Genomic DNA, 20234 nt, shown 5'->3' with positions numbered 1-20234 from the left:
TTTGGCAAATCGGGGGGATGGGGGGGTGCTGCACGGGGGCGGGGCCCAGGCCAGGTGAATGGGAGGAGGGGGCGGTGAATTTAGATGTCTCTCCATACCTCAGTTCAGACCTGGTTCGTCCCCTCCAGTGGGGACAGCGCTGCCTCTCACAGTTTAGGTTGTGGAAGCCTGCGGGGTCCAAGTCGCGGCGGGTCCTCAGGGAAGGGGAGGGAAGGGAGTGGACGGGGCGATACCGGGCTGGGGCGGGGCCAGGGCTAGGGCGAGTCGTAATATAGAGCCAGCACGGCCCGCTAGCAGCACAGTGCGGAGACTGGAGCCCTAGAGCCCGCCCGAGCATCAGAGTGTCCACTAGTCCCCGCTATTCCGGCCCTGCGCTCCTCCGGCCATAGGTGCGGGTGAGTGTGGACCTCCCTAAGAGCGCAGGGTGGATGCGGGCGACCCAGCTCTTGCCGGCTTTACTTCTCCTTACTCGCTGCCCCGGCTCGGCTGCGGCTGCACGCTGAGTCACCGCGCTCCGTGCCCATGTGTTCCCCTGCGGGGACCAGTGCAGGCTGCACCACGACCTCTGAGCCTCCAGAGAGGATAGACGGCCGGGCCTGGGGAGCCTGGTCACCGCGGGCTCTTCCCGCAGGGGACTTAGGGGCTCCAGCCCTGAACTGCAGTAACCCACCCGGTCCGCCTTCGCGCGCTCCTCCGCTTCTTCCCCTGACTTCTCCTTCCCTTGTAGAGCCGCTGTCTAGAGCCCCAGCCTCGCCACCATGAGACTCCTGCTGGCATGCCTTCTCCTCTGCGCCCTGGTCGTGAGAGACTCCGAGGTGAGTTGGCTTCCCTGCTTTTGACTCTTGGCGGCGGGAGGAGGGGGCTTGCAAGACCCCTGAAAAGCGCTGGGGAAGGAAGGGGCTGCATAGGAAGCTGGAGTCCTCCGAATTCCATCAACAACAGGGCCAAACCCTCCCCGGGAAATAGGACAGGTGTGGCATTGGGGCCTTGAGAACCAAGGGAGCTTGCACTTTCCGGCAAGGGAGGAAGAAGCCACAGGGACTGCCCCAACCTGCTGGTATCTGATTTGTGAAGCTTGCTTGAGTCAATTCATTTCTCCCTGCTAGAAGCTGATGATCTTCCATTTGAGGGATAGTTAGACATGAACAGGGTAAGGAGAGAGGGAGCTGGAGGGAAGGCTGAGTTTGGGGATTGGGGCCAGTTTATCCTCACCCTGGGGTCCCAGGAACATGGGTCCTTTGGTGAACTTTTCCTTTCAATCTCTCCCCCCGCCTGCATCTCTTCCAGGGCAGCCATGAACTTCATCAAGTGTCTGGTGCCTGTGAGTATCCACCCCTTGCACAATATCTGGTTGCACAGATATCTTGGAAAAGCCTCAGGAGGCAGCCCCTCCCTGTCCCTGCTGGCTCCCCCTTTGCCTCCACCTATGCTCCTTGCTTACCCCCCAATCTTTGTGCTCTCCAGCGAAGTGTGGCTGTCTGAATGGAGGAAAATGTGTGTCCTACAAGTACTTCTCCAACATTCAACGATGCGACTGCCCAAAGAAATTCCAAGGGGAACACTGTGAGATAGGTATGGGGATCCTGACTCCAACTGGGGAGGAGGGGGCACCAGAGACTTGGGGGCAGGGAGACATGGGTGGGATGCAAGAGCAGGCAGGAATTAGGAGGTAGAGTGGGGGGCATCTTTATCCTCATGTGATTCACAGTCAAACATGAACACACACTATGTCATGAAGCTGAGGCTGCACAAATGTGAGGTGGGGATGGAAGGAGACCCTTTCTAGTATCTTCTGCCTCACTGAAATCATGTGAGGCCTGACAGGATCTCTAAAATGCCTGTCTGAACTTCCTTCTCTTTCTAATATTCTCATCTTCACATCCTCCCATAGATACATCGAAAACCTGCTATCAGGGGAATGGTCACTCTTACCGAGGGAAGGCCAACACTGACACCAGCGGCCGGCCCTGCCTGGCCTGGAACTCTCCCACCATCCTTCTGAAAACGTACCATGCCCACAGACCTGATGCCCTTCAGCTGGGACTGGGGAAACACAATTACTGCAGGTGAGGTGGGGGCAGCAAGGACCCTCCTTATGGCCTCACAGAAACCCTCGTTATCATCTTTTCTGCTTGCCAAGTGCTGGCCATAGCATGAGAAAATCAAGGCCTCTGGTTGAGTCTTCCCTGGAGGGGAGGACACAGAAAAGGCATTCTGGGTTGGAATGGCACCCTTCTCCCCTCTGTGTTGCCAGGAACCCAGACAATCAGAGGAGACCCTGGTGCTATGTGCATGTTGGCCTAATGCAGGTTGTCCAGGAGTGCATGGTGCACAGCTGCTCTTCTGGTGAGTGTCACTGGCCTGTTTATGATGGTGGGTGGAAGGGGACAAACTCATTTCTTCCCTTATTCCATCGTAGGAGGGATGAGGAGGGAGGCCTGCAGGAGAGAGGCCTGCCTGGCCCTGAAAAACTGGGAGGTCAGAGGACCAGGAGAAGGACACTTTATCCTTCCTCCCTCCCCAAGATATCACTTTCTTTCTCCTCCAGAAAAGTTACAGTGTGGCCAGAAGGCTCTGAGGCCCCGCTTTAAGATTGTTGGGGGAGAATTCACCACCATCGAGAACCAGCCTTGGTTTGCAGCCATCTATAGGAGGCACCGTGCAGGCTCTGTTACCTACATGTGCGGTGGCAGCCTCATCAATCCCTGCTGGGTGGTCAGCGCCACACACTGCTTCATGTATGTCCCTCTGTCTCTTCTCCCTGACCCTCCTGCCCTACCCCAAACAAATCCCTTCCTCCTTCCCAGCAAAAGATTCCCCTTATTTCTACCCCCTTGGCTTCTCTCTATATGGCCCATGGCCTTGGGGACAAGTGATGCTCTGAGGTCCCTGTGGTGGGGAGGGGGAAGTGACAGGATCTCACAAGATCAGACTGACTGATCTCCCCTCCCACAGTGAATACCAAAAGAAGGAGGACTACATTGTCTACCTGGGTCGGTCAAAGCTTAACTCCATCACGCCTGGCGAGATGCAGTTTGAGGTGCAAAAGCTCATCTTACATAAGGACTACAGTGCTGACACCCTTGCTCACCACAATGATATTGGTGAGTGGAAAACCCTCATCTGCCGTGATGATGATAGCTGTGGGAATGGGGGTCTGAGAAGAGACCCACGTGTGAAGTTGGGGTTGTAGGGGAACTTGAAGACCCTGCTTTACACAACAAAGGAGTGGTGGGGAAGGGTTCAGAGTGGAAAACGTGAGGGGCCTGGTGCTCCTCTGTAGAGTCCCTGAATTTCCAAACAGGTATCCTCTTCTGGGTGGCAATGGCCCTGATGGCATATAGCTTGGGCTGGGATGCCCCTTCCATTGTTGGATGGAGCCTCTGTCTGTCCCAGGATATAGAACTTGGAGAGATTATTGGGCGGGATTTCAGCCCAGCTACCTCAGCCAGGGCTTTATGAGCTGTTTTTTGCAGGAAAAAAACTCATACAGCTGTATGCAGTTGCCCTGGCTGTCCAAGGCTTTGTCAGCAGCTGGAACAAAGCCCTTGAAGCATGGGACAGGGGAGACTTGTTTCAGGTGACAAGCTACCAGCAGACCTCCCAGGATGACCTCTGACTCTGACATAGGGATAGACAGCCATTCCCTCAGGGTTTGGAGGGGAGAGATAGTGACCACCTGACTAGGTGGTGATCTTTCCCCTCTGACCCCTTCATGCTCCCCCAGCCTTGCTGAAGATCCGTTCCAGCACAGGCCAGTGTGCACAGCCATCCCGGTCCATACAGGTCATCTGCCTGCCCCCAGCGAATGGGGATGCCCATTTTGGCACAAGCTGTGAGGTTACTGGCTTTGGAAAAGAGAATCCCTGTAAGTGACATTTGGGTCTGGCTGAGAGGGTCCTGAGGGAGTGTTGTAACCTGGAAGTGAGCTCAGCTTGATCAAGAGAGGACTGTGGATGTAGAGATGGGAGCACTGTGGAGGCAGCAGATGGGTCCAGGGATGGAGTGGGGAGCATTGTTTAGGGAATGATGAGCCATAAAGTTAAATGGGTGAGGGATGAGGGACTATAGGTGGGGTAAAGACTTAGATGTGGGTGGAAAAAAATAAGGGCTTTCCCTGGTAGGGACACTTTTTGGACCTCCCTGGCAGAGAGTCCCAACAGACACATTTTAATGTACATTCCCCCCTGTTTCCTCCATCTAGCTGACTATATCTATCCAGAGCAGCTGAAAATGACTGCTGTGAAGCTGGTTTCCCACGAGGAGTGTCAGCAGCCCCACTACTATGGCACTGAAGTCACCAGCAAAATGCTGTGTGCGGCTGACCCACAGTGGAAAACAGATTCCTGCCAGGTGAGAGTTCCAAGCATCTTTCTCCATCACCCCTAGATCTCCCTGGGCTCCTGGGCCTGTCCCTACCAGCTTTGGGGAGCCTCTCTCCAGTCAAAATCCCAAGAAGCCAGGACCGGGGGTTCAGGTCTTAGAAGGTTTAAACCAGTCCTTATGTATTTACCAAACATTTGTCAAGAGCCTGGCTCTATGGTAGGCACTTCAGACTCAGGGAGGGAGGGGGACTAAGACCCTAAGAAAGAGAAAACAACAGAAAATAACACAATTCAGTGCTCAGAGTGTGGTGTGAATTATAAATGATCAGCTGTTTAGGAGAGGGAGGTGAGAACCAACTAGATGGTCACTGAGGGGGGGCACTTCAGAGAGAACGTGACTCAATAGGAATTTGAGGAGGCAGAGGAAATAAAAGAGAGCATTTCAGTTGCAAGATACAAAAATGAGAATGAGCACGGCATATTTTGGGATGGGAAGGAGAAATAGGGTCTGAAAATGTAGGTAAAACTGTAGATAACAGGACTTCGAAAGCCAAGCAGGGGATTTTTAAACTTGGTGTGGTAGGAAATGGGGAGTCACCAAGGACTTTGACTCTAGGAAACTCTCCCTTCTCTCTCGGGCATGATTGGGTGGTAGGATCAGATGGCCCCCTTCTCACTTCTCCCAGGGCTCACCTTTTGTGTCCTTGGCTTAACAGGGAGACTCAGGGGGGCCGCTGGTCTGCTTCACCCAAGGCCGCATGACTCTGACTGGGATTGTGAGCTGGGGCCGTGAATGTGCCATGAAGGAAAAGCCAGGCGTCTACACAAGGGTCTCAAGCTTCCTGCCCTGGATCCACACTCACATTGGGGGAGAGAATGGCCTAGCCCTCTGAGGGCCCCCAGAGAACCAAGGGAAGAGACGGGTACCACCCACTCCCACAGTGACCGTCATTTTTGCAGTAGGGCCATCTGCACAGCTATATATAACGAAGAGACTGAGGAAGATGAGCTCTGCAGAGGTGGTTTTGCTTGTGCTGCCCATCAGGGTGAGTGACAGTAGCTTCACCCTCAGATACACGTCTGGGTGCTGGACGCCCAGATCTCCCCTGGCCAGGATGGAAGGGTGGTCCTGAGCCAGAATGGTATTGTCGTTTTCTGGACTAAAGCTTCCTGGAGTTAAAAATGGTATCTTCTGTGCATAGGTGGAAGGAGAGCCAGCTCCCTGGCAGTGGGCCATTCATGAGGCCCACTGTTGGGAAATGAATAATTTCCCAATTAGGAAGTGTAACAGAACTGAGGTCTCTTGAGAGAGCTTGGCCAATGCAGGAACAGTGGTTTGGAGAGTAGGGACACTAAATGACTTGAGGGAAGGGCTCTGACATTCCATGAATGTATCAGGAAATGTTATATACGTGTGTGTATGTTGGCACACTTGTGCACAGGCTGTGTCAGTGTAAGAGCTGGTGTTCTGTGTCTGACTGCAAGTCTAGATACTTCCCCAAATTGTATGGACTGTGACATCACACAGAATGGCCTGTTTGGAGAGGTTGTGGGGCCTCTTGGGTCTCCCAGGTGATGATATGTATAAATGTACCATTCTGGGGCACACACTGTGACCAGCACTAAATTTCCAGTCTCACTTTCACATAGATGTCCATTCTTGGCCAGTTATCCCTTCTGACCTTCCCGCCGAGTTCATCCAATCCTCACTGAGTGAGGTGAGGACCATTCCTGTACACTGAATATTTAATAATTATATTCTGGTATTTTTATTTATATCTATTTTTGTAATTTTGAATAAGTATGGTTGATCAAATGTGATTTTTCTGAAAATTTTGGCTCTTCCCTCATGCTTGTATGGGAGGGAGTTGGGATGATAAAAAGTAGAAAATGACAATGGTGGAATGCACCCCAGAGTTTCCTGTGGGGCGATATCTGGACTTAATGGGGCTTTGGGAGGAGAAGCTAGGAGACTTGTGGAACAGACCCTCCATAGCACATAAGGTACAAAAATGTGCCCCAAGCCAGAAGTTCACAGCTTGGTAAATGGTGTGCAGGCTTTGTCAACTCCTAGTTCCCTCCCCAGCCTCATGCCTCTGTGCAGTGCACATCTTGTACAACTTTACACGGTGATCCTACCATATACTCTTCACTCTGACCCCAACAATCCTTGGGCTGACTTCAACCAAGGGGGACATGTGCATGAGTGAAAATTGCTGATCCCAAACCCAGCCCAGCTTGAGTCTGTGGCATTCAGGAAACAGAAGACATAATTTCCCATCATCTGTGCATGGGGCTGGTGCTGAGTTTCCTCAGTGTGTGTTAATGAAGCTCATGACCAGCCTTTGCTATCCCTCATATCAGGGAGCTCAGAATCTAAAGCTGGGTGATATCCTAATGGGCATGTACATATATTTTGAACCAAACATCAGCTTCTTAAGAACTGGATGTAGAAGGCAGTTCAGGAGTTACAGTTGGATGCCAAAATTTTGGAATTTCCAAGCTATGCTAGTGAGTTCTGGCCATGTTTCTTAACCAAGTCACCTGTGAACTTAAAAAAATATATATATATATATATGTTTATGCTCTACCCACAGAGATTGTGATTCAGGTCAGGGCTGGTGCCAGGGCTCGTGATTTTAGAAAAATTCCCTAGGTGTTTCTGATATGCAGCCCTGATTGAGATACATTGGTGACAATTGGCCAGATTATGTGAAGGGCCCAAAAATTCAAGACGTGGTCAGCGTATGTTCTCTGCATGAACAGTTAGATTTCTGAGTGGGGTTTGGGGGCACAAGGTCTCCTGGGCTTCCTGTTCATAGGATCCCTAGACAATGGACCCCTGGAGGGCAAGGACCCAGAGTATTCAGCTTTTAATCCCCATAATCTAGCATGTTTCATTCAGTATGATGTTCAGAGCATGGATTTTGGAGTCAGGTGGCCTGGACTAGATTCCTGACTCTAAAATACTAGCTGTATGACTTGGGAAAAACTCTTAACCTTTTGTGTCTCAGTTTCCTCATCTGTATAAAAGAGATATCTACCTCCCAGGATTGTTATAAGGATTCATGCGTTCATAAATCTCTTAGCCATAATCCTGGCACCTAGTAAAGGCACAAAAACAGTGGCTACTATTACAAAACTCTGTAAATTCTCGTAGAATTGAATGGGAACCCCTTCCCCTCTTTACCCCAGGATTGCATAGGTGTATTTTGTGGAAGATGAAACCTGCTAGGAGAGAAAAGGCAAAGATGTGAAGCTAAGGAGCCCAGCCCAGGCTGAGTTGCTGCTCAGCCTCTGCATACCCCGCAGGGGCCAAGAAAGATCTTGTTCCAACATGAACAGCGCCAGCATCAGGGCTCACAGACACTGAAAACAGGAAGTATGAGCCCTACTGGTGGGTTGAGCAATGCACTGCTAACAATCTTCAGACCATTTCCCAGCCACCTGACCGACCCCCAGCCAGCTGCTACCTCTTCCCAGTCACAGACCTCACTCCGGGGTAGCAGGAATCAGCCACTTCTCCAGCAACCAGTTTCAAGGCTCCAGATACAACCCTGTCACTCACTTTAGGGACTGCCTTTTTCTAGTGCTCCCTAAGTGCTGGACATTGTACTAAGTTCTTCACCTATTATCTGGTTTAATCCTTATAACAATCCTATGGGGAAGGTGCCATCCTTAGCCCCATTTAACAGCAGAGAAAATGGAGATACAGAGAGATTAGGTGACTTGCCCAAGGCAATGTGGCTGGTAAGTAGCAGAGTGCTGGCTCCAGAGTGCACAGGCCCAGCACTCTCAGCAGGGCCCAACCTGAGGGAAGGTTAGCAGCCCTCTTTTCAAGCTCCCTACTTCAGGGATGCTGGGTGCAGGGAGGCTAAGTGTAACCGAATTTCAACCCTGGCCTAGATTATAATTCTTTCCTCTTAAAAGATTCCCAGGCCAAGTGAGCAAATCACACTCAGCCACCAGTTTCAAAGTAAAACTTTACCCTTCTCAAGCAAACCTCAGCCTTTTTGGTTGAAACCTGATTTCATTGAAGTGGTTTTTGTTTTCACCAGAACCCCTCCTTCTGAAATAGTCTGTGGCTCATGCTATTATCAGGACTCAACTTGATTTCCACTCATGCTCTGCCTTTCCCAAGCCAACCCTGCACAACAACACCACCCCTGAATACACCCCTCCACCCTCATCCCTGTTTGTCCACCTTCCTCCCCAGCTGCTGACATTTGAGCCCGCCCTTTGAATCACAGTGAGAGGAGTTTGCTGAGGTGTTCTTTAAATAACAGTACTACTGAGGTATACTAAATCACATACCATACAATTCACCCATTTAAAGTGTGCAACTCAATGATTTTTTAGTATATTCACAGAGTTGTGCAACTATCACCACAATCAATTCTAGAACATTTTCACCAACTCAAAAATAAACCCCATACCGTGTAAGAGGGATAAATCAGGAGCTTGGGATTGACATACACACACTACTATATATAAAAAAGGTAACCAACAAGGACCTACTGTATAGCACAGGGAACTCTACACAATATTCTGTGATAACCTATATGAGAAAAGAATTGGAAAAAGAATGAATATATGTATATGTATAATTGAATCACTTTGCTGTACACCTGAAACTAACACAACATTGTAAATCAACTATAATCCAATAAAATTTAAAAAAAAGAAACCCCATACCTATTAGTGATCACTCCGATTTTCTCCCCAACCCCCTCAGCCCCTAATCTACTTTCTGTCTCTATGAGTTTGCCTATTCTGGACATTTCATATAAATAGAATCATATAACACCTAGTCTTTTGTGACTGACTTCTCTCCCTACCATGTTTTCCAGTTTCATCCATGTTGCAGCATGTATTAGTACTAATGCTGAGTTTTAAGTAGCAAATTGGGAGAAAAGATAGTCTAGGCCCCATTCCGACCTTGCAGTCCCATTGGGAGTCATTCAACAACCTTAAAAGAAAAAATTTTTTTAAGGACCTTGACACCAGGCACTGTTTTAGATGCTGGGGATACAGGAATGAATAGGACATAGTGCTAGTCCTCAAGGAGCTCACAACTTTGCAAAGGAGACAGAACGATGACCACAATTTAATGTGATAAAAATTGTAATATTTTTGCTATAATAAAAGTATGTATAAATGTGTGGAACAATGATGAGGAAGTAAGTAATTCTGCCTTGGCAAATAAAGGGAGACTTCCCAGAGGAGGTGATATTTTACCTGGGCCTGCAAAGATGCAAAGAAATTTGCCAAACAAGGAGGAGAAAGGCATTCCAGGGATAGGGAAGATAATGAAGGCATGAAAAGAAAAGCAAGGTGTTCTCAAGAAGTGATGAATAAACTGCTGTGGTAGAGAAAAGAGTTGGAGGGGCAGTGAGCAAGCATGGAGTAGGGGTGGGAGTAAGGAGCTGCTGGGATCCAGCAGGTGAGGACCCTTAGGCAGGGCTGATACTTAGTAGCAGGTGCCAGTACTTCTCAATCTCTAAAACACTGATGTCCCAAGATCCACACACACCCCACCCCTGACATGGTCCCCTGCCACCCAGCCTCTTTCCAGTTCTTCATAATCCAGCAACCACAGGGTTAATGCCTGGCAGAGGGCCCCTAGCAGGGGCCTCTGAGATTCCTTCCCTCCTCCAGCTGCCTTCCACCTGTTGGTACTCCGAGGTCCTGCTAGTTAAATATTTTGAATATCACTTCTTGCCCTCAGGCAGTAAATCTAGAAGGTTAATTAAGGTCACGGAGGCATAAAAAGGTTTTTTTCTCTGAACTAAAAATTTCCACCCAATTGTAAAAGTAACTATAAAAGTAAAATGCTTCCATAGCATTCTACCGCCATTTTTAAAAATTAATTTTTATTGGAGTATAGTTACTTTACAAGGTTGTGTTAGTTTCTGCTGTGCAGCAAAGTGAATCAGTTATATGTATACATATATCCACTCTTTTTTAGATGTCCTTCCCATTTAGTTCACCACACAGTACTGAGTAGAGTTCCCTGTACTATACAGTAGGCTCTCATTTGTTACCTATTTTATATGTAGTAGTGTATATATGTCAAGCCCAATCTCCCAGTTCATCCTCCCTCCACCCACCCAGCCATTGCTAACATCTCTAGCTTCTTGGGTCTCCTTTGCCATCTCAACCTCCTCTACTTGGCCCTGAATATTGGGTTCCCCAAGACCAGACCCTAGACCAGCTCCTCTTCCCACCCTAAACTCTCTCCCACACAGTCTTATTCACACCCAGGTTTAAATGACCATCAATCAACAGTTGATTTACAATGATTATCTCCAGCCAGACCTCTCCTCTGAGATCCAAACCCTTACTTTCCATTGTCTACTTGACGTCCTCTTTTGGTTTTCACATATAGGGCACTTCAAACTCAACCTGCCCCGAACCAGCCCTGTCTTCAGGTCCCAACCCGATGGGCTTCATCCATTACACTCTGTCTTGGGTGACGGCACCACTTCCATTCACATCCAGAAACCTAAAAGTCATCCAGATGCTTCTCTCCTTTCACCACGCACCCCCTACCATCCCATCCATCTCCAAATCCTGGCAATTTGCCTAAGAGTTCTTTAAATTTATTTTATTTATTTATTTATTTTTGGCCCCGTTGGGTCTTCGTTGCTGCGCGTGGGCTTTTCTCTAGTTGCGGCAAGTGGGGGTCATTCCTCGCAGCGGTGTGCAGCCTCTCATCGTGGTGGCCTTTTCTGTTGTGGAGCATGGGCTCCAGGTGCATGGGCTTCAGCAGTTGTGGCTCACGGGCCTAGTTGCTCCGCGGCAGGTGGGACCTTCCCGGATTAGGGCTCGAACCCGTGTCCCCTGCATTGGCAGGAGGATTCTTAACCACTGCGCCACCAGGGAAGCCCTGCTTAAGAGTTCTTGAGGTCATCCATGTCTCTCCATTTTCACCACCACCATTAGCTGAGCCCATCCCACCATCAACTCTTGCCTAGACCACCACAATAGCTTCCCAACTGGCCTCCCCCATTGACTATCTCTCTTAATAACTCCCACTGCTCCTGGCTGGCTAGCTTGGGCAGGGTCCAGCTCCTACCTCCTCTTTAGCTCCATCTGGCACCAGCCTTTCCCAGGCTTGCCCTATTCAGCCATTCTCTTACTCATCAGTTCCTCTCTCACCACAGGGCCCTTGTTAGTCATGTTCCTTCTGCGTGGGACTTTCTTTGACTGTTTAAGTTCTTCCTCATGCTTCAGAGATCTCTTTGCCAAGGAAGTCTTTCCTGGGTTGCCTCTATCTGTAGAAGGTCTCACTATTTTGTCTACAGTCTCATTACACTATGTATCACCTCTTTGATGCACTTGTCACTATTGCAATTTTACTTCTGCTGCATCACTATTTGATTAACGTTTGCTTTTCCCCACCAAAATGTAACTTCCATGAGGGACAGTGTGTGGGGTTTTTTGGTTTTTTAAATTAGTTATTTATTTTGGGCTGCATTGGGTCTTTGTTGCTACGCTCCAGCTTTCTCTAGCTGTGGCGAGTGGGGGCTACTCTTCATTGTGGTGCACAGGCTTGCGGTGGCTTCTCTTTGGCTTCTCTTGCTGCAGAGCATGGGCTCTAGGCGCGCTGGCTTCAGTAGTTGTGGCTCGCAGGCCCTAGAGCGCAGGCTCAGTAGTTTGTGGTGCACGGGCTTAGTTGCTCTGCAGCATGTGGGATCTTCCTGGACCAGGGATTGAACCTGTGTCCCATGCAGTGGCAGGGAGATTCTTAACCACTGCACCACCAGGGAAGTCCTGACAGTGTGTTTTGATCATCACTAAATCCCCAGCATCAAGCGTGATGTCTAGAATATGGCAGATATTTAATAAATGTTTACTGAATGAATGTATTCTGATGTTTCCATTTTTCTCTGCTTCTTTTTTACATAGCTGTGTTCACACTCTATACATAATTTTGTATCTTGTCCTTTGCTTTTGTCATATTTTGTCATAGCCATTTCCTGTGGTATTGCAAATCTCTCCGAGAGAGATTATTTACAATGTAGTTAATAACACCCATCCAACCTACCTTTCTGGATTGAGGCATCATAAAGTATGTGAAAGTTACTTGTAATCTATATGTACATATGAGACAGTATTATTTGCATTTAAAAGGAAATGGGGGTGAAATTTCTCTCTGGTGCCCTCCCTACCATTGCCCTTATACCTCTTTTCCTCAGGCATTGTTTTTTTTTTTTTTGGTGCCCTTGTTCTGCCTGACCACCTAGTTAAGGTCTAAAATAACTCATTAACTTTAATATGCTACCAGCCCAAAGAGTTTACATTTTTTAAAAGGACTTCTAAAAGAAGGGCGTTACAGCCAGTTTGGTGAGGTTTGGGGGCTGAGAGAGGACTCAAGATATTCACTGATTCATTGGTTTATTCTTCACTCATTTCACTCATTCATTTAACAAACATTTATCGAGAGTTGGTCATGGGCCTGGCACTGTGCTGTGTACTGGGTGTAGAGATGATGATGTGTATTGGGTGTAGAGTCTCAGCTTCAATGGGCTAAAGGTAAAGTGAGGGACAGACAAGCAAGTGAACAGACTACAGTGAGAGCATAGCTATGAGGAAGATGTGTGAGATGGGCATGGAGGGCTAACAGTGGAGTCTCAAAGGGCAAATATGGAAGGGACAAATGACAATCTGAGTACAGGAAACAGTATGTGCAAAGGTAAAGAGGAAGGAGAATGCATGGAGCCCTCAAGGAACTGCATGTAGTTCAAGGGGATGGGCTATACAGGGCCAATGTTAGAGAGGCAATTTAGCTGGAGGAATTGCCGAGAGCTGAAACCTGAGGGCCTAGAGGACCCTGCCCGCCACATGAAGGACTTTGGATTTTATTGTTATGGGGAGTCATTAGAAAGTTTGCAGCATGTGACAGCAGTGTGAAAGATTTGAGTAAAAGAAGATCCTTTGGCCTAGATGAGACTATGGGCAGGGAAAACCAGCTCAGAGACTAGTACAATTAGCCAGGTAGCAGCTGAAGAGTGTCTGAACCAGGGCAGTGGCAGGGATGTGGGAGGGGAGGGTACAGATATGGGAGATTTGGGGGGGATAGGATAGACTTGGAGCCTGGATGGGGTGAAAGGAGGAGAAGGACGTATCATTTGGTTTAGCCTCCTGTCTTTGGATAAGTAAGATACTGCATAATTTTACAGGTGAGAAACTGAGGTTTCACTGTAAGTGATTTCCCTAAAGCCATATCTAGTAGGTAGTTGACCGAACTAGAGTTACTACTGGTGCAATTTTTTTTTAAAATTCGTTATTCTTATTTATTTATTTATTTTTGGCTCAGTAGTTGTGGCATGTGGGCTCAGTCGCTCCACAGCATGTGGGATCTTCCCGGACCAGGGCTCAAACCCATGTCCCCTGCGTTGGCAGGCGGAGTCTCAACCACTGCGCCATGTGACTCTGTCCACTCAACTGGAAAAATCCTCATCACCATAATCACCAAGTGGTGATGTCATCCAAACCTGTGGGGGTTGACGCTTGTTTCCTAAACATCCCAGGTCTGTTCAGCCCTGTGACTGTGGTTCTGACTTAAGGAATTTCTCCAAGACCTCCCAGTGCACTGTCAGCGCACTGATGCACTGTCAGTGAACTGGTGGATGGGTCTGTGGTATGTATAAGGGGATTAGCAGATGCTGTATCTAGCTGTTTGCCTTATGGCTTCCTAGAACTGAGACATGGCTTCTGGTGTTCGGGAAGATCATACACACTTGGCACATAACCAAGTTCTGCATGCAGGGTGTGAAGGTGAAGTCGATTTTGTAAGAACTCTGGCTGATAAGTGTTTTCAACCCAATCCCTCCATCCCCCTTTTCTGTGGTCTGCCAATTGCCTTTACTTTCTCACTCCCTCTGAATATAAAGGAAACAGAATGACTTTCCTTTCTCCCCTGGCTCTTCTCATCCTCGCTCTGCAGTCTCTTTAGCTCTCTCTTTCCAGAGCTGGTGTCAGTGCCATGGGTGAACAGGACTCTAGCTCCAGTTGGGATTTCCCTCTGATTAGCCTGGTGACATGGGTCAGCCCCTATCTCAGATTTTCTCTTACTGCTCTCTACACCTGTATACCTCTTTCCATCACAGGCTGAGAGGCTCTGCCTCGGGAACTCTAAGCTTTTGAGCCCCAGGGGAGCTGGATATATATATATATATATATGTATATATGGAGTTAACAGCTATCGATCAGATCACTTTTATTCTCCACTGGAATTTGGCCACCATCCCTGGCTATTAGAATTCTGCCAGATGCCCCAATGGTGAGCTTACCAGAAGTCCTGCTCTGACAGCCCCTTCTTGTAGCCCCATCACATCAAGACTCCCTCAGGCACTTACCTCGGCCCTTTCTCTCTCCTTAGCTGGACTACTTCATGGCTGAGAGAATGAGGAGGAAGGATGGACAGAGGCACGGGGTGGGATAAACACTTTGCTTAGAACATCCATCTAAAGCAGTGGCTCTCCAGGTATGGTCCTTAAATCAGCAACTTCAGATCACCTAGCACATGTTAGAAGTGCAAAATTATCAGGTCCCACTCAAACCTACTGAATCAGCAACTCTAGAGGTGGGGCCCAGCAATCTGTGTTTTAACAAGACCTCCAGGTGATTCTTTTACATACTCAAGTTTGAGAACCACCCATCTAATGCATTGATTCTCAGACTTCAGTATGCACACGAACCACCTGGGGAGCTTGTTAACCATAACGTGGTTAAACAAAACTGGATTGGTATCTGGGCAACTGTATTTTTAGCAAACTCCCTAGGTGATTCTGGTATTCATCAAAGATTGAGAATCACTGATCTAAGGAATTCATTTTATCAGTTAGCTGAGTCTCCTGGGGAGGGAGCAGACAGAAGGCTGTGGAAATGTCTCTCAAAGTTACAAATGCCACCTGCATCTGCACTTCTGGGGAGCTTGTTAGAAAAGCAGGATCTGAGTATCAGATGTATTGACCCCAAATCTCTGGACCTGAGGACCTGGCAGCCACATTCAGAGTTCTCCAGGTGATTCTTATGCATGTGAAAGTTTGATAACCCCGGAGCAACAGGTCAGCAGGCATTCTCAATGATGGATGCATGTTAGAATCACCTGGGGAGCTTTAACAGTGACCTGATATCTGAACCCCACCTCCAGAGAGTCTGATTTAATTGGTCTGGGATGGGGCTTCAATATTTTATACAAGTCGTCCCTCCCACCCCCACCCAAGTGATTTTAATGTATCGTTAGGGTTAAGAACCATCAGGTTAAAGGATGATGCAGATCTGGGAAGAATCAGGAAATAAGAGAAAGCGAAGGAGTGCCAAAGAAACAATTGGTGGAATCCTGTGGGGGAGGTTAGAAATGTCAAGTTGGAAATAGGGAGGAGATAGAAAGGTGGGAAGGGCCTCAGGTGGGAGGGGGAGTAGGTTGGCTTGAGTGGTGTGGAGCTTGGTGTAGGAAAAGGGTTAGTGTATTAGTTTTCTACTGCTGCTGTAACACATTACCACAAATTTAGTGACTTAAAATAACATAAAGGCATTATTTTACAATTCTGGAGGTCAGAAATCCAAAATGGGTCAGCAGGGCTGAATTCCTTCTGGAGATTCTAGGGGAGCAGAATCTATTTCCTTGCCTTTTCTAGCTTCTAGAGGCTACCCACATTCCTTAGCTCATGACTCCATATCACTCTGACCTTTGCTTCTGGCATCACATCTCCCTCTCTCACTCTGACTCTCCTGTTTCCCTCTTATAAAGATCCCCTTATAGATTGTGATTATGTCGGTCCTACCCAGATAATCTAGAATAATCTCCCCATCTCAAGATCATAACTTAATCACATCTGCAAAGTCCCTTTTTTCATGTAAGCTAACATAGTCATAGATTCCAGGGATTAGGATGTGGATATTCTTGAGGGTCATTATTTGGCCCACAACAGTCTGCTCTCTGGCCCCCAAAGATTCACAATCATCACATATACAAAATACACTCACCCCCATTCCAACATCCTCCCAAATCTCGACCCATTAGAGCATGAACTCAAAGCCGAAAATCTCATCACCTCAAAAGCCCCAACTTTCATCATCTAAATATTCTTAAATAAGGTATGAGTGAGGTACTGGATATAATCCATCCTAAGACCCATGTTCTCTCCATCTGTGAACCTGTGAAACTCAAGAAACAAGTTATCTGCTTCTAGGAATAGGCATAGGATAATAGTTATAGACATTCTCATTCAAAAAGGGAGAAAATGGAAGGAAAAAAGAAGTCACTGGTCCCAAGAAATGTCAAAATACTGCTGGGCAAACTCCTTTAGGTTTCAAGGACTGAGAATAATCCTCTGTGGCTCAAGGCTCTGTCCTCTGGGGTTGCCCCTCCTCTCTCAGAGTCATTTTTCCTTTTACTTGAAGGGTAACTTATGTTTGCAGCAAGAACTTTTATCACCCTGTTTCCTGCCTGTGGAATGTTGAGAGTCTGATAATCTTCTTTCATTTTGTTTTCTCTGTCACTTTCAGTCCAAAGTGTTTCTACTGATATAAAATTCTTACGAACCTTGTGGGTCTCTCACATATGTCATAGGCATTCACTCCATTAGATAAAAGTCTTCTCCACAGATTTTTCTTGGATGATCCCATCTCTATCTCTGGATTCTGCTGAGATGGTTGTGGGGATCCATGAGTAACATGCCCAATCCATTGTAAGAGCATTTTGTAGTAATAAATGCTCTGACTTTTTGTATTAGCAGAAGGTCGTCCAGTCACAACTTTGACTTTCTCTCTAGAGTATTGTTTCCTGAGAGTGAATCTGCTAATTATAACGTCTTTTCCAATCTGGATAGGGTGAGAATCTCCCAGACCACTAAGTCCTGGTTCCTTTTTATTCAGAGTTCTTCCCTCAGTTTACTTTCCTCTCACATTTTACTATAAAGATCAAACATAAATCAGATTTCACCTTCAACACTTTGCTTGGAAATCTCCTAAGCTAAATACCCAAGTTCATTCCTCACAAGTTCTGCTTTCCATAAAACTATAGGATACAATTCAGCTAAGTTTCTGCCACTATATAACAAAGACATCCCCCTCTTCAGTTTCCAATAAAATATTCCTCACTTCCAGGCCTTCACCAGCTGTACCTTCAATGTCCATATTTTTATTTGTTTGTTTGTTTTGTTTTTTTGCGGTATGTGGGCCTCTCACTGTTGTGGCCTCTCCCGCCGCGGAGCACAGGCTCCGGACGCGCAGGCTCAGCGGCCATGGCTCACGGGCCCAGCCGCTCCGCGGCATGTGGGATCTTCCCAAACTGGGGCACGAACCCGCATCCCCTGCATTGGCAGGCGGACTCTCAACCACTGTGCCACCAGGGAAGCCCAATGTCCATATTTTTACAAATATTCTGTTTATGATTTAGATATTATCTAAAACAATATGTTTTCTCTACTGTGCTCTTCACTTTCTTCTCATCCCTCACCAGTAGAGTTTTTAACATCCATAGTTCTACTAACAGGCTGTTCAAGACAACCTAGGCTTTTTCTATCATGCTTCTAAAAATTCTTCCATTCACTGCCTACTGCCCAATTCCAAAGCCACTTAGTTTTTAGGGTATTTGTTACATCAGTGCCCTACTCTTGGTACCAAAATCTACATTAGTTTCCAATTTCTGCTATAACAAAGGACCACAAATATAGTAGCTTAGAATAATACAAATGTATTATCTTACAGTTCTAGAGGTCAAAAGTCCAAAATGAATCAGCAGGACTGGAGGGTCTAGGTGGAATCTCTTTCCTTGCCTTTTCCAGCTTGTAAAGGCTGCCCACATTCCTTGGCTCATGGTCCCATAGCACTCTGACCTCTGCTTCCTTCATTACCTCCCTTCCTCTCACTCTGGTCCTTCTGTTTCCGTCTAAAGGACCCTTGTGATTATATTGGGTCCACCTGGATAATTCAGGACAATCTCCCCATCTCAAGATCCTTAACTTAATCATATCTGCAAAGTCTCCTTTGCCATATAAGGTAACATATTCATAAGTCCCAGGGATTAGGATGTTGACATCTTTGGGAGGCCACTATTTGCCTACTATAGTTAACACAGCTTAATGGGAGTGGAAACAGTTGCTTCAGGAACAGTGAAAGTCAAGCAGAGGTGAAGGTCCCCAGTCTGCAGTCCAGCTTCTCCCAGGGTTGGGTTGGTCATGTCTGGCTGGCTCCAGGAAGCCCCTGGCGTGGCTGAAATGTTTGGTCAGTCACATGTTTATTGGTGTTCCTCAGGCCCTGGACTCTCTCCTCTACTCAGAGAGAGGAGGAGGGAAATAACATTTACTGAGGGCCCACCAAGTGCCTGGAACACAGACAGGCAAAGAAGCCACAGATTCTTGATTCTCTATCCTAAGGCCTTGCCCCTGGCCTGGGACTCCAAAGTCCCTCAAAGAGCAGGGGTTCTTAGCATCCACAATCAGACTTGTAGTGGTCCCTGCAACCCCCAACGGCTAATCTCCTTCCTGGGCAGGCAGTTGTGTCATGTTGGGCAGCACCTTTCCCTCCCTGGCACCTGTGTGTGACTCAGACCCCCAGGTAAAGCCCAACCCAATGGGAAGTGACTAAGCATTGAACTTTGCTTCCTCTTATTGGGGAGAGAGGAGGAAGCCTGAAGCTGGGCCTGGCCCTCCCTCTCACTCAGATTTCTCAAGATAGTAAGGGAGAGGGTGGGGCTTTGCAGGTGACTGCACCAGGGAAGGTCTCCTAGAGCATCCCCACACTTCTGCTTTTACTGTGTGTATGTGTGTGTGTGTGTGTGTGTGTGTGTGTGTGTTTGTACAGTTTAGGAGATTTGAGGGTGGTGGGCATGCTGGGATCTACCAGATTTTCCCAACTTCTACCTTGCTGCCTTTGAGGAGAGTCTAAAGTTTGTTTCCTGCACCCAATGAGACAATTTTCTTGAGTATGGAAAGTGGGATTTGGGGAATCAGGAGGACTCTTGCCTATTGCCCAGGCTGGAGTCCTGACAGTGCTAAATTACAAAGACTCTGTTTAAAATGCATAGTTGGACATCTCTGGAAGGTTGCATGGTACTGTAGTTGTCTCTAGGAAGGGAAAGTGGGTGGTTGGAGGACAGGAAAGGGAGCCTTACTTTTCTCTCTTACCCTTCTTTGATAACTTTTTTTTTTTTTTTTGCGGTACACGGGCCTCTCATTGTTGTGGCCTCTCCTGTTGCGGAGCACAGGCTCCGGACACGCAGGCCCAGCGGCCGTGGCTCATGGGCCCAGCCGCTCCGCGGTATGTGGGATCTTCCCGGACCGGGGCACGAACCCGTGACCCCTGCATCGGCAGGCAGACTCTCAACCACTGCGCCACCAGGGAAGCCCCCTGATAACTTTTAAATTTTGTTCCCTTTGCAAGTACTCCCTATTCAAACAGAAAGAATAATACATCGTTACCCAAGAAAGAAGAGAAAAAGAGAAACCTTTTCCATATTAGTGCTAAAGTAATTCACAGTGTTAGTCATTGACTGGACAAGCACTATGGCATCCTGTTGGACATCAGGCACTGTACTAGGTACTGGAGACTCTGCAGAGAGCAATGCAGCATCCCTTGCTTCACAGAGATCCCCGTCGGGAGAGTGACTGAGACAGAGAACCAGGACCACGCAATGTCAGAAGCGTGATGATGGGGAAGGTGCAAAGAAGGCTCCTCTGGCCAGACTCGGGGAGAGGAAGCCTTCCTGGACCTGGTGCTGTCCATGCTGAGACTCAAAGGGTACATAGGAGAAGAGAGAACCAGGCATATGGAACATCACAACAAGTACAAAGAGTGCAAGGGCCATAAAAAAATCTTGGTTGCTTCCCTGGAATTGCAAGCACTCGATAGCTCTGGAGTGTTGAGTTTGGAGGAAGTGTTGGAGAAATGAAGTTA

The 20234-nt window shown here is 47.7% G+C and overlaps 1 protein-coding gene across 9 annotated transcripts; it reads left to right on the top strand.

The window, feature by feature from the left end:
• The first annotated feature begins 270 nt into the window (after nucleotides 1–270).
• PLAU (plasminogen activator, urokinase) lies at nucleotides 271–17475 on the top strand. Of its 9 annotated transcripts, none has more exons than XR_003437875.1 (12): nucleotides 271–395; nucleotides 728–815; nucleotides 1288–1321; nucleotides 1465–1572; nucleotides 1892–2066; nucleotides 2255–2346; nucleotides 2522–2738; nucleotides 2956–3104; nucleotides 3728–3868; nucleotides 4205–4353; nucleotides 5042–5371; nucleotides 14713–17475. XR_003437875.1 is itself a non-coding variant. In XM_027129829.1 (12 exons), the coding sequence occupies exons 3-12, from the start codon at nucleotides 1142–1144 to the stop codon at nucleotides 5216–5218; spliced, it is 1251 nt and encodes a 416-aa protein (XP_026985630.1). In that variant the 5' UTR covers nucleotides 376–395; nucleotides 728–815; nucleotides 1107–1141; the 3' UTR covers nucleotides 5219–7373. The 9 variants fall into 9 exon arrangements, 7 of the variants coding, with proteins under 7 accessions (XP_026985623.1, XP_026985625.1, XP_026985626.1 ...); XR_003437874.1 differs by lacking the exon at nucleotides 14713–17475 and adding an exon at nucleotides 7521–8355; XM_027129829.1 differs by lacking the exon at nucleotides 14713–17475 and adding an exon at nucleotides 1107–1150 and having other exon boundaries at nucleotides 376–395; nucleotides 5042–7373.
• The last annotated feature ends 2759 nt before the right edge of the window (nucleotides 17476–20234 follow it).

The sequence above is a fragment of the Aethalodelphis obliquidens genome, unplaced genomic scaffold (genome assembly GCF_003676395.1).
Source record: "Aethalodelphis obliquidens isolate GAN/ISIS:26980383/991018 unplaced genomic scaffold, ASM367639v1 scaffold37, whole genome shotgun sequence".
NCBI classification, from domain to species: Eukaryota; Metazoa; Chordata; class Mammalia; order Artiodactyla; family Delphinidae; genus Aethalodelphis; species Aethalodelphis obliquidens.
Note: the sequence above shows the minus strand (reverse complement) of the source record. Positions and strands in the feature narration are given on the sequence as shown.

Excerpts from the sequence above, each read along its gene's own strand:
- PLAU (XM_027129822.1), top strand. The coding sequence starts at position 759 with ATGAGACTCCTGCTGGCATGCCTTCTCCTCTGCGCCCTGGTCGTGAGA. Across the intron at positions 2,347-2,521 it reads GGTGCACAGCTGCTCTTCTG|CAAGATATCACTTTCTTTCT; the intron begins GTGAGTGTCACT and ends TTCCTCCCTCCC. Across the intron at positions 3,105-3,727 it reads TGCTCACCACAATGATATTG|CCTTGCTGAAGATCCGTTCC; the intron begins GTGAGTGGAAAA and ends ATGCTCCCCCAG.